Below are 13211 nucleotides of genomic sequence, written 5' to 3' on the forward strand. Positions count from 1 at the left end.
TATGTTAGAAACCACATTTGGATCTTATAATTGTTGGCCCTGAGACCATCATCAATCTCAAATCTGTGACCCAGATCTTTCTTACTTAAAGCAGTTTCCAGGGATTCAATACACCTTTAAGTCACTTTCGCCCAACCCCTTGGAGCTCTCCCGAGCTTTGCTATGTTGTCCCCTCACTGTCTTCCTGCCATGCTTGAAAACAGAGAGCCCTTTCACTTTAAGGAAACAGATTGCAGATTACAACACAGCAGGTGTGGGGAAATAACAAAATTTACAAAATTGTTCTAATAGCAGTCTCTAATCTGTAATTTGTGTAAAATCCTGATAACCTGCCCTTGGTTTTTATTTCTAGGGGTAAGATTCACCAAACCTCTTCCTTATTAAAAGAATATTTTGGGGTTTTTTTGTTTGTTTGTTTTTGTTTGTTTGTTTGTTTTTACAGAGACAGAGAGAGTCAGAGAGAGGTATAGATAGAAACAGACAGGAACGGAGAGAGATGAGAAGCATCAATCATTAGTTTTTCGTTGCAACACCTCAGTTGTTCATTGATTGCTTTCTCATATGTGCCTTTGACCGTGGGGCTACAGCAGACCGAGTAACCCCTTGCTCGAGCCAGGGACCTTTGGTCCAAGCTGGTGAGCTTTGCTCAAGCCAGATGAGCCCGTGCTCAAACTGGCGACCTCGGGGTCTCGAACCTGGGTCCTCCGCATCCCAGTCCGAGGCTCTATCCACTGCGCCACCGCCTGGTCAGGCTAAAAGAGTTAAAAAAAAAAATGCTTTTAGGTCCTGGCCAGTTGGCTCAGTGGTAGAGCGTTGGCCTGGCGTGCAGGTGTCCCAGGTTCGATTCCCGGCCAAGGCACACAGGAGAAGCACCCATCTGCTTCTCCACCCCTCTCCCTCTCCTTCCTCTCTATCTCTCTCTTCCCCTCCCGCAGCCAAGGCTCCATTGAAGCAAAGTTGGCCCGGGCACTGAGGATGGCTCCATGGCCTCTGCCTCAGGCACTAGAATGGCCCTGGTTGCAGCAGAGCAACAGCCCAGATGGGCAGAGCATCACCCCCTGGAGGGCATGCCGGGTGGATCCCGGTCAGGCGCATGCGGTAGTCTGTCTGAGTGCCTCCCAGTTTCCAACTTCAGAAAAATACAAAAAATAAAATAAATAAAAAATAAAAATAAATAAAAAATGCTTTTAGAGAGAGGAAGAGGGAGAGAGAGTAAGAAACATTGATTTGCTGTTCCACTAATTTATGCATTCATTGGTTGCTTTTTTAAAAAAATGTTTTATTTATTTATTTTAGTGAGAGAGGAAGGGAGAGAGAGAGAGAGAGACAGGAACATTGATCTGTTTCTGTATGTGCCCTGACTGGGAATTGAACTGGCAACCTCTGTGCTTCCGGACAATGCTCTAACCAACTGAGCCATCCAGACAGGACCATTGGTTGCTTCTTATATGTGTGTATGTGCCCTGACCGGAGATGGAACCTGCGACCTTGGTTTATTGGGATGATGCTCCAACCAACTGAGCTACCTGGCTAGGGTCTCTTCTTTTAGATTTTACCTTTGGATACTATCAAGGCCAGAGAATAGAACCAAGGTAACATAAAATAAGTGCTCCTTTGTGATAATAGGTTATTTCTATCTCTGAAGGTTTTTGTTAGGCAACCATTCAAACCCTATCTTTTCTTTCTTTTTTTGACAGAGAGGGACAGACAGGAAGGGAGAGCGATGAGAAGCATCGTGTCTTCATTGCAGCACCTTAGTTCATTGATTGCTTTCTCATATGTACCTTGATGGGGGCAGGGGGACTACAGCAGATCGAGTGACCCCTTGCTCAAGCCAACGACCTTGGGCTCAAGCCAGCGACTGTGGGATCATGTCTATGATCCCATGCTCAAGCCGGATGAGCTCGCGCTCAAGGCAGTGACCTCGGGTTTTGAACCTGGGTCCTCTGTGTCCCAGTCTGATGCTCTATGCACTGCGCCACTGCCTGGTTAGGCCCTATCTTTTCTCATATTCAATCTTTACTAGTCCTAAGGCTTCAACTATAATATCTGGGCAATTTACTTAAATACATGTTTTCTATCATTGTCCCTTTTTCCTTAATTCCATGTAAACACTGCCTGTCTAGAATTCAATCAGTTATTTTCACAAGGTTTTCTTTTCCTTAGGATTTTCTTTGTATCAGTGGCTTTTATTCTCCTTCAAATTTTCCACATTCAAAAGTGATATTGTAATTAGTTTATTTATGTTATTAACTTTCTTCTTTACCAGAATGAATGCTACAAGGAAGCTAGACCCTTGCCTGCTTTATTCATTGTTGTATTCCTAGGTCCTGTTACAGTGTAAGTGCTCAATAAACATTTAAAATCCATGCGTGAATAAACGTTATTACCAGATGCCCTATCTACCCACAAGTATGCTATGAAAAATAAGTACATGTGAAAATCACCAGATTAAATCTGCTGTAGCACTGTTTCAATTATTTACTCTATTTCAAATCTTGGCAGTCTTCAGATCCTGTTGACATATTCTTCATGACAAATTTTGTCTTTCAATACCCATTCAGAACATCTAAATCAAGTATTCTCACATTGCAGCTATTACTTTCATTTTTTTCTACCTTTAGCTTATGTTACATATTTTCAGGTTAATCTTGCAGCATTGACATGAGACGATCATCTGTACTCCCTCCTTCAATGTTCTTGCACAATTTGAAGCTCATGTCCAAAGTCAAGAGGAGATTGGATACTTTTCATCTTTTGACCTTTGTTCTCTTTTCCCATTACATATATTTTTGCCCAAAATATACTGGAATCTTGCTATTCCCTAATCTGATACATAAATTTATTTATTAATTTGAATTAATTATAGTTTTCTGGGGGCCAAACCCTTTGCTTCAAAGATCAAAGACGAAATTTCTTCTCTCAAGCAAACAAACAATTTTGTTAAACATTAGAGCATGATAAAGGCCAAAACAGCTCTGGCCTGATAGCTTAATTGGTTAGAGCACCGTTGTAAAGCACAGAGGTTGCCAGTTCAGTCCCCAATCAGGGCATATACAAGAACAAATCAGTGTTCCTATCTCTCTCTCTCTCCCTTCCTCTCTCTCTAAAAATCAATAAAGTGGCCCTGGCTGGTTGTCTCAGTGATAGAGCATCAGCCCAGCATGTGGATTTCCCAGGTTTGATTCTTGGTCAGGGCACACAGGAGAAGCACCTCTCTGCTTCTCCAACCCTCCCCCTCTCACTTTCTCTCTCTCTTTCCTTCCTGCAGCCATGGCTCCATTGGAGTGAGTTGGCCCCAAGCTGGGGATGGCTCCATGACCTCTGCGTCAGGTTAAGAAGGGCTCAGTTGCTGAGGAACAGAGCAATGCCCCAGATGGACAGAGCATCATCCCCTAGTGGGCTTGCCAGGCAGGAGGATCCCTGTTGGGGCATGTTCAGGAATCTATCTCTGCCTCCCCTCTTCTCACTGAATAAAAAAAATTAATTACAAAAAAATTAAAGGTCAAAACAGGTGCTGTAGGTACAAAAGGGAAACTTCTAACCGGATTGGGGTGGGTACATCAGGGAAGACTTCCCTGAGTAGTTTATACTGGAATTTGACCTTTAAAGACCAATAGGAATTAACATATTTAAGGCATGTCTGTTCTGGGCCAAAGGTGGCAAAGCAAAAAGGCAGAGACAGAGAAAGCATAAGGAATAGGACACTTTTGGGTGATATTTGTGAATATTTCAGAGGCAGGAGCAGAAAGTATGAGTAACTGGGTGCTAACAGGCTGGAGAGTGGGTCAAGATTTTTTGTGTGTGGTTCCATTTTCCATTCCTGAGGACAAAGGAATCCAGGAAGAATTCTAAGTAGGAGCATGACTAGTCCAATTTGTCCCTTTGTTTATGTTGTACATATGCCTGAAATACTTCCCTTTTTCCTTTCCTCATAGTCATGCCCCATGCCTTCACCTGTCTAAATCCTCATCCAGCCTGACCTGTGATCGCGCAGTGGATAAATCATCAACCTGGAATGCCGAGGTTGCCGGTTCAAATCCCTGGGCTTGCCCACTTAAGGCACATACAGGAAGCAACTACTATGAGTAGATACTTCCTGCTCCCCCCCCCTTATTTTTCTCTTTCCTCCCCTCCAAAAATAAATAAATAAAATCTAAAATAAACAAATAAATGAAGCTTCATCTTCCAAAGATCACAACAGATGCTGTGTCCTTAAAATCCTTACAACTCACTCGGTCAAAGTAATACCATTCTCCTTTCTGTACCCATTCTCCAAGCCATTTAGGTTTGAAACCTAAAACAAGATACTTTTAAAACCCGCAATATAACAACAATAATGGGAGTTTTTAAAAGAAAAGGTGTTTATAGACTACTCACCCAGTATAAACTTTCATGTTGCACATTTATTTTTGAGGCGGGATTAGAAAGAAAGGAAGAGAGATGAGAAGCCTCAACCTGTAGTTGGCACTTTGGTTCGTGATTGCCTTCTCATACGTGCCTTGATGGAAGGGGGTGGTTCCAGTTATGCCAGTGACCTCTTGCTCAAGCTAGTGACCATCGGGTCATGTCTATGATACATGCTCAAGCCGGTGACCCTGCGCTCAAGCTGAATAACCTGTGCTCAAGCCAACAACCTCAGGGTCTCAAACCTGGGTTCCCAGCATCCCAGGTCAATGCTCCATCCACTATGCCACCGCCTGGGCAGGCTGCCTATTTTTTCTAAACTTACAAATATGCCTCTTGCTATAATAAACTTACAAATGTGCATAACATAATTATAATATATAATAAATGCATAAATAAGTGGAATAGAAAATTCATGCTTGTCTAAAAATTAATGAAAAATGAATTAGTTTTTATATCACATTACACAGACATTTTTATATCATTTTAATGGACTTATTATAAATCATTCCTGTATAACTGGATGTGAAATTTGTTTTAATTTTTAATCATTTATAGATAATTCCATTTTTAGATGATTCTCTACCTTATTTTTTTTTCTTATTTTTTTTCTGTTGGAACTATTTTCTTATGCTAAATTCTCAAGATTGGAATAAATAAACAAGGTGTTTTGCATTATCTTTGACTTTAATCCCCTTTTACCCATCCCCTAATCAGTGAATTACTGTGTTGTTGATTCTTTGATAATGTAACTGACATCAGTCTCTTCCTTTCCATTCTGTTTCAGCCAATTTTGTCCCTCATACCAGGATTATTGCAATCTTTATTTTCGAACTGATTTCTCTAGTCTCCAGTGGTTTTCCTTTCCACTCTTCCTTCTCATCATGCCAGATTTATTGCCCTAAAGGAATGCTTTGGAAAAAAGATTCACTCATTTGATAGATATTTATTGAATGCGTACCATGTGCCAGATATTAAATCCCTTAACTGGCATTTCCAGATATGAACATCCTCCCCTCATTTACTTTGTACCAGCCCTCTGACCCAACTAGATTGGTCTATTCACCATCTTCTGAACATGCCATCTTCATTCCCATGTCTGAAATTTTGTTTTAGAATGAACTATTTAGAATTCATTATGCTTTTCTTTTTTCCAATTTTTGATTCTTTCTTCAAAGTCTCATTCTAGTTTTAGCCCTCCTTCCCTGATGCCTGTCAATTTTTTCATTCTTCAGTTTTTACTCTTGTCTCTAAACTGCAGCTAAGCAAACATCTTCATTCTCTCTTTTCTATTTTTAAAGATTTTATTTATTTTAGAAGAGAGAAAGAGTGGGGCTTATTAGCAGGAAGCATCAACTTGTAGTAGTTGTTCTCATATGTGCCTTGACTGAGCAAGCCTAGGGTTTCAAACCAGCAACCTCAGCATTCCGGGTCAATTCTCTATCCACTGCACCACCACAGGTCAGGCTGTCCCCACTTTTTATTTCCAACTTGGCTTTCTATTATTCCCTAACATGAACTGTCTGATTCCCCTGGAGTTTTTCTACTTTCTGTTTTTTAACTACTCCATGCCCATTCCCACATCCATGCCTATCTTTGTTCATGTTTGTCCTTTCCCCCATCTCCTCTAGCTATCAACTCTTAACCATTGCCTTTAACACGTTTTTTAGTTTTAACATATTAATGATTTAACTTTGAACAACAGGGAAAACAATTCACGTAACAATATATAATCCATGTGGGAGGGCCATGAATAAAGAAATGGAATACAAACAAGCCTGACCAGGTGGTAGCACAGTGGATAGGGCATCAGACTGGGAAGCAGAGGACCCAGGTTCAAAACTCCGAGGTCGCTGGCTTGAGTGAGGGCTCACAAGCTTGAGCAAGAGGTCGCTGGCTTGAGTGTGGGATCATAGACATGACCCCATGGTCGCTGGCTTGAGCCCAAAGTCGCTGGCTTAAGCAAGGGGTCACTCACTCTGCTGTAGCCCCCTGGTCAAGGTACATAGGAGAAAGCAATCAATGAACAACCAAGATGCAACAAACAATTGATGCTTCTCATCTCTCTCCCTTCCTGTCTGTCTATCCCTCTCTCTGTCTCTGTCAAAAAAATAAAAGGATTACAAGATATATATATATGGGTGGGCAAAAGTAGGTTTGCATTGAAAAAGACATGCAGGTTATGATTATTACAAGTACTCTGTAAACCTGCTTTTGCCACACCCTGTATGTGTGTGTGTGTGTGTATGTGTATGTGTATACATATACATATACATATACATATATATATACATATATTGTTAATGGTTTCTACCACCTCTTCCAGGTTATCTCTCTTAAGGTAACTAGTAGTAAAGGTTTGGTATCTTGGTAAATGTCCTTCTTTTTGCCTCTAACAGACTCTGGACTTTTAAATGCTGTTCCTTGACCCAGCAAGAATGGGAGCATACTCCACACCAGCGTTCTCAAAATGTCCAGGACACTTGGGGGTTCCCTAAGATCCTTTCAGGAGGTCCTGCAAGCATAACTATTTCCATAACATACTAAGATGTTCTTTGCCTATTTGCTGGGTTGACATTTGCACGATATGCAAAAGCAGAGGTGCATGAAACTGCTGGCCCCTTAGCACTGATCAGGGTTGTAGCACCAACTGTGCTAGTCATTGTTTTTTTCTCTGCCACATGCTTGCAGTAAATAAGCCAGTTTTTCACTTAATATCCTTGATGATCCAATAAAAATTATTAATTTGATTAAACTCTGGCCCTTGCATACACATTTTCTTTCCCAAGTGAGAGGAGGGGAGACAGACTCCTGCATGCACCCCGACCGGGATCCACCCAGTAACCCCTATCTGGGGCCAATGCTTTGCTCTTCTAGGGCCATACAACGGACTTATTTTTAGCACCTGAGGTGGAGGCGTCATGGAGCCATCCTCAGTGCCTGGGGTCAGTGTGCTCTAACCAATCAAGCCTTGGCTGCAGGAGGGGAAGAGAAAGAGAGAAGGGGGAGGGAGAGGGGTGGAGAAGCAGATGGTCACTTCTGTGTGCCATGACCGGAATCGAACAGTGGTACATCCACATGCCAGGCTGATGCTCGACCACTTAGCCAACTGGCCAGGGATACATACACATTTTTGGGGTTTTAAAATTTTTTTTAGTTTTTTTCTTCCCATTGATTGGAGAGAGAGAGAGAGAGATAAAGAAGCATCAATTTGCTGCTCCACCCAGTTGTTCCATTTAGTTGTGTACTCATCAGTTGCCTCATATGTGCCCTGACTGGGAATCAAACCCACAACCTCAGTGCACTGGGATGACACTATTCACTGAGCAACCTGGCCAGGCCTGTAGTTTTATTGATTTTTTTTTTTTCCTGAAGCTGGAAACGGGGAGAGACAGTCAGACAGACTCCCGCATGCGCCCGACCGGGATCCACCCGGCACGCCCACCAGGGGGCGCCACTCTGTCCACCAGGGGGCGATGCTCTGCCCCTCCAGGGCGTCGCTCTGTTGTGACCAGAGCCACTCTAGCGCCTGGGGTAGAGGCCAAGGAGCCAGCCCCAGCACCCAGGCCATCTTTGCTCCAATGGAGCCTCGGCTGTGGGAGGGGAAGAGAGAGACAGAGAGGAAGGAGAGGGGGAGGGGTGGAGAAGCAGATGGGCGCTTCTCCTGTGTGCCCTGGCCGGGAATCGAACCCGGGACTTCTGCACGCCAGGCTGACGCTCTACCACTGAGCCAACCGGCCAGGGCCTCTGTAGTTTTATTGAGATATAATTGATTTATAGCATGTAAGTTTAGGGGATACAATGTGATGATTTGGTATTTGTATGTATTGTGAAATGTTTACCAACCACAATAATGTTAGTTAACATATCCTTCACCTCACAGGATTACCATTTTGTTGTTATGGTGAGAACATCAAAGCTCTACTCTCATAGCAAATTTCAGGTATACAATATAATATTAACTGTAGTCACCATGCTACACCTTAGACCCCTGGAATCTTATAACAGTTACAAGCTAAATAAGCTTCCTTTTCGTAGAGCACCATTCTTACTTGAAAGAACCACTGACAGACTGGTAATTCAGACCTGGGTATCTGATAGGCATTTCCCTGAAAATGAAGGAAATGAGTCTGTCATTTCAAGAACAACTGACTGTCGCCAATGTAAGATTCAAGCCTTCATATGAACATTAGAGTTTTGGAAAACTTGTTATCTGCCACTGTGAGCTTGATAGCTTCCCAATAAAGACTTTTCTGGTGATGTTTTTTTATTTTTTTTATTTTTTATTTATTTATTTTTTACAGAGACAGAGAGTGAGTCAGAGAGAGGGATAGACAGGGACAGACAGACAGGAACGGAGAGAGATGAGAAGCATCGATCATCAGTTTTTCATGGCACGTTGCAACACCTTAGTTGTTTGTTGATTGCTCCCCCATATGTGCCTTGACCGCGGGCCCCCAGCAGACCGAGCAACCCCTTGCTGGAGCCAGCGACCTTGGGTTCAAGCTGGTGACCTCGGGGTCTCGAACCTGGGTCCTCCGCATCCCAGTCCAACGCTCCATCCACTGCGCCACCGCCTGGTCAGGCTTTTCTGGTGATATTAACAAATATTTAAAATTTATTTTTATTTATTGATCTTTAGAGAGAGAGAGAGAGAAACATCAATTTGTTGTTTCACACATCTATGCATTCATTGTTTGATTTCTGTATGTGCCCTGACCAGGGATCAAACCCACACCTTGGTATATCAGGATGATGGGAGTCTTAACTAACTGAGCTACCCAGCCAGGACCAAATATGTTTTCTTATATTACATAGTTAAGTGCATAATATAAAATAAGAGTGTAAGAGGGAATCCTGAAATTAAAAATGTTTGAGAATCACTACCCATTTTCCTGCAACTGCTTTTTAACTTAGTGTACGTGAACAACATTTAAGCTCAGTGTATTTATATATACAATTCTTTACCATAACAGCATAGTGTTCCATCTTGTGGATGATTCATATCTAGTCAATCATCCATTTATTGATGGTCATTCAAGTTGATTTCATCTTTTTGTTAAATAATGCCAGAGCAAACATCTTTACATAAATCCTTATGCATTGATGCTTTTATAGCTGTAGTATGGATTCCTAAACGTAGACCTGTTTTTTTACAATCTTTTTTTTTTTTTTTTTTTTACAAAGACAGAGTCAGAGAGAGGGATAGATAGGGACAGACAGAGAATGAAGAGAGATGAGAAGCATCAATCATCAGTTTTTCGTAGCAACACTTTAGTTGTTCATTGATTGCTTTCTCATTGATTACCGTGGGCCTTCAGCAGACCGAGTAACCCCTTGCTCGAGCCAGCGACCTTGGGTCCAAGCTGGTGAGCTTTGCTCAAACCAGATAAGCCTGCGCTCAAACTGGCGACCTCGGGGTCTTGAACCTGGGTCCTCCGCATCCCAGTCCAACACTCTATCCACTGCGCCACTGCCTGGTCAGGCTACAATCTTTCATAATAAAACTTTCCCTTCTGAACAACAACTTCTCTGGTCATTTCTCCTTGTTTTTGCCTCTTTTTATCTTAATGATTTACTGTCTTTTGATGTCCTATTGTTTTATTTATCAATATTTTAAATTAGACTTTTATTTTTAAATTTTTTATTTATTGACTTAAAGAGGAAGGGAGATATATATAGAGGGAGTGTGTGCTCTAGAGAGAAACTTCAGTTTGTTGTTCCGTTTATTAATGCATTTTTGGTTGATTCTTGTATGTGCCCTAACCAGAGATTGAACCAGCAACCTTGATGTATTGGGATGATGCTCTAACCAACGGAGCTACCTCACCAGGGCTTGTCTTGTGTTTTTAAAAAAACTTCTCTGTGCCTGCCTTGTCTTGCCAACTAGGTTATAAAAATAGAAACCCCTGAGGACAGGGACGTATGTTAATACAGTATATAGGCACTGTTGGGCAAACAAGTATATGGCTTGCTCACTTGTACTTTGCCTGATTGGTGCATGAGCACGGGCAGCATCATGTGTGTATAGTCTATGGCTGCAGGTGCTTGCCTTCAGGGCAGCAGATTATAGATTGTGGATTGCCTGCCTGCGACTATTGGGAGGGACCATTTATTGCTATTGTTTGCCGGAGAAGGAGTTTTCTCTTCTGGCCTGTTTGCTAGTCAGCCCAGACAGAGAGAGAAGCTGTTTTCCCTCTCTGCTTGTTTGTCCGTAGTTGTGAGACTTTATTAATAAACAGAATGGCCCATCATCTTCCGACTCTACAATTCCTTTACTGTCTGCCCAAATCCAATGCAAACCTGCATGGCCACGGCCACCAGCTTTACAGGCACTCAGTAAATAATGACCAGAGCAGGATTGAGGGTTGATATGAAAAAAGGATACCTTCATAGTTCCACTTAGTGGCCAGATGGGTGCTGAGGGAAGCTGTGTGCATTCACGCATTATTTCATCTTGGGAACTATTTGAAAATTAGAGTAACTCTCCAACTTAATTCTCTCATTTCAGGCAAGTACATTGCCTCAACACAGCGACCGGACGGGACCTGGCGCAAGCAGCGGAGGGTGAAAGAAGGCTATGTGCCCCAGGAGGAGGTCCCAGTGTGCGTGGTTAGGCCTGAGGAGGGGTTATTTAATAGGATTCCTATAGAAAGAGAGAACATGTATGCCTGAGTTCAGGGAACTATCTCCTGATGCCCAAATCCCAGGAATGGAAGGAGGGAATAACTGTCTGAGAAAGGAGAGGAGGAGGTTGGGATACAGGGATGAGTGAGGGTTACAAGTGACTAGCCCTGTTCCTATGGCCTCTGTTCATTCAAACCTCCAAATTGTATTCAGAGATCCAGAGCTTTGAGACCTAGGGACCCTTATACAACATGCAAAGCAGAGGAAAGCTGGGGAGGAAGCAACGGAGAGGAAGGAAGCAGAGAGATGAAAAGGGCAAAGTGATTTGGAAGGTTAAGAAAAGGGCTCAGAAGTCAATGATACTTTTTTTTTTCAATGATTCTCTTAACTGTTGACATCTGTTCCCTGCAGCTATGAGAACAAATATGTGAAGTTTTTCAAGAGTAAACCGGAACTGCCCCCAGGCCTGAGTCCTGAGGCCACTGCTCCTGTCCTCACGTCAAAGCCCGAAGGTGGTGAGCCAGGCCTCTCCAAGACAGCCAAACGCAACCTGAAGCGCAAGGAGAAGAGGCGGCAGCAGCAAGAGAAAGGGGAGGCAGAGGCCCTGAGCCGGACTCTGGATAATGTGTCCCTGGAAGACACAGCTCAACTCCCCAGCGCTCCGCAGGGCTCCCGGGCAGCCCCTCCAGCTGCCTCTGACCATCCTGACTCAGCTGCCACCTCTGAGAAGGCCAAAAAGATAAAGAACCTAAAGAAGAAGCTTCGGCAGGTGGAAGAGTTGCAGCAACGGATCCAGGCTGGGGAAATCAGCCAGCCCAGCAAAGAGCAGCTGGAGAAATTAGCAAGGAGGAGGGTGCTGGAGGAGGAGCTAGAGGACTTGGAGCTCGGCCTGTGAGGCCTTTGGGGAATAGGGAATGGACTGCAGAACAAACCATGGGGCTCTCTGGGGTCCTGGGGAACATGGGCAGAAGCAGTCAGGAGGGGGACCCCCCATACTGGCTCACGTTCATCTCTCATGGCCCGACTCCATCCTCCAGAGCCTAGCCTCTCCCTTATTCCTTCCCTTTTCTTCCAAACTCCTTTTTGGACTTTTCCCCTTCCCACTCCCAGTGTTAAAAAATCTCAATCATTACCCCAGGTTCAATTTGGGTGTCTTGTTCAAAAGAAAATTGGGTGGGTGGGAATCTCAGAGAACTGAGGTTGAGGGTAGGGGAGTATGCCCAGGTCCTGGAGTCTTGGTTCCTGTTCACAGTGTTCATGGATTCTTTCTCCTTCTATCCCTGACCCCTTCTTTCTTTCTTTCTTTTTTTAAGAACAGAATAAACAAGTAGACAAATTGTCTAGCCTTGACTCTTTTCATTCCAGTAGGTGTTTTATCATAGGAAGACTAGTTTGGGGAGTAATAATTCCTTTTAACTTCTAACAGTTATAAATGTATGACCAAGTTAACAACACTGATTTCTCTATGTTTGCTCAGATTTAAGTAAATAGAAATTAGTGTTACAATAAAATGAAATTTGTAATAAATTTTATTTGACATGTTAATTTGCATGTGTTATCACTGTGCTGCATAGTGATGGGGCCTTTGGAATACTCGTACTGTTTCTAAGATAGCCTACTTCACAGCTTCCAAGGGGGCAGCTCATTTGAAATTTTAACTTATCAGATGCCACCCAAGATAGCATTGTGAGGCAAACTAATGACACAGACAGAGGAGTTTACACCCAAAAAAGAACTATCACTTAACTTTTGCATATCCTCTGATATCTACACCTTCACCTATCACAATTTTTCTTTCTAGTCAGTTGCTAGTATAGAAACCAGCAGAGGGAGATGTGAGCTGTAATGACCTATCCCAGGAGTTCATAGTTCTCAGCGTAACTCAAAAGGTCCCACATAATGTGGCCTCATTTCTTGCCATTCCTCAACTCTGGTCAAACTGCTCCAAATTTACTGAACTACAGTGTGTCCATAAAGTCATGGTGCACTTTTGACTGGTCACAGGAAAGCAACAAAAGACTATAGAAATGTGAAATCTGCACCAAATAAAAGGAAAACCCTCCCAGTTTCTGTAGGATGATGTGGCAGCATGTGCGCATGTGCAGATGATGATGCAACACCGTGTATACAGCGAAGCAGCTCACGGCCATGCCAGTCGAGATGTGGATGGTACAGAG

At 43.0% G+C, this 13211-nt stretch overlaps 1 protein-coding gene across 2 annotated transcripts in view; it reads left to right on the plus strand.

Moving 5' to 3' along the window:
- Nucleotides 1–12562, plus strand: part of PYM1 (PYM homolog 1, exon junction complex associated factor) — a 28123-nt gene extending 15561 nt beyond the window's left edge. For both annotated transcript variants that reach the window (XM_066258494.1, XM_066258495.1), the window contains exons 3-4: nucleotides 10919–11012; nucleotides 11446–12562. In XM_066258494.1, coding sequence (XP_066114591.1) covers nucleotides 10919–11012; nucleotides 11446–11929 — 578 coding nt within the window. In that variant the 3' untranslated portion in view covers nucleotides 11930–12562. The remainder of the gene's footprint in view (nucleotides 1–10918; nucleotides 11013–11445) is intronic.
- Nucleotides 12563–13211: the final 649 nt, after the last annotated feature.

Source organism: Saccopteryx bilineata, chromosome 2, assembly GCF_036850765.1.
Source record: "Saccopteryx bilineata isolate mSacBil1 chromosome 2, mSacBil1_pri_phased_curated, whole genome shotgun sequence".
NCBI classification, from domain to species: domain Eukaryota; kingdom Metazoa; phylum Chordata; class Mammalia; order Chiroptera; family Emballonuridae; genus Saccopteryx; species Saccopteryx bilineata.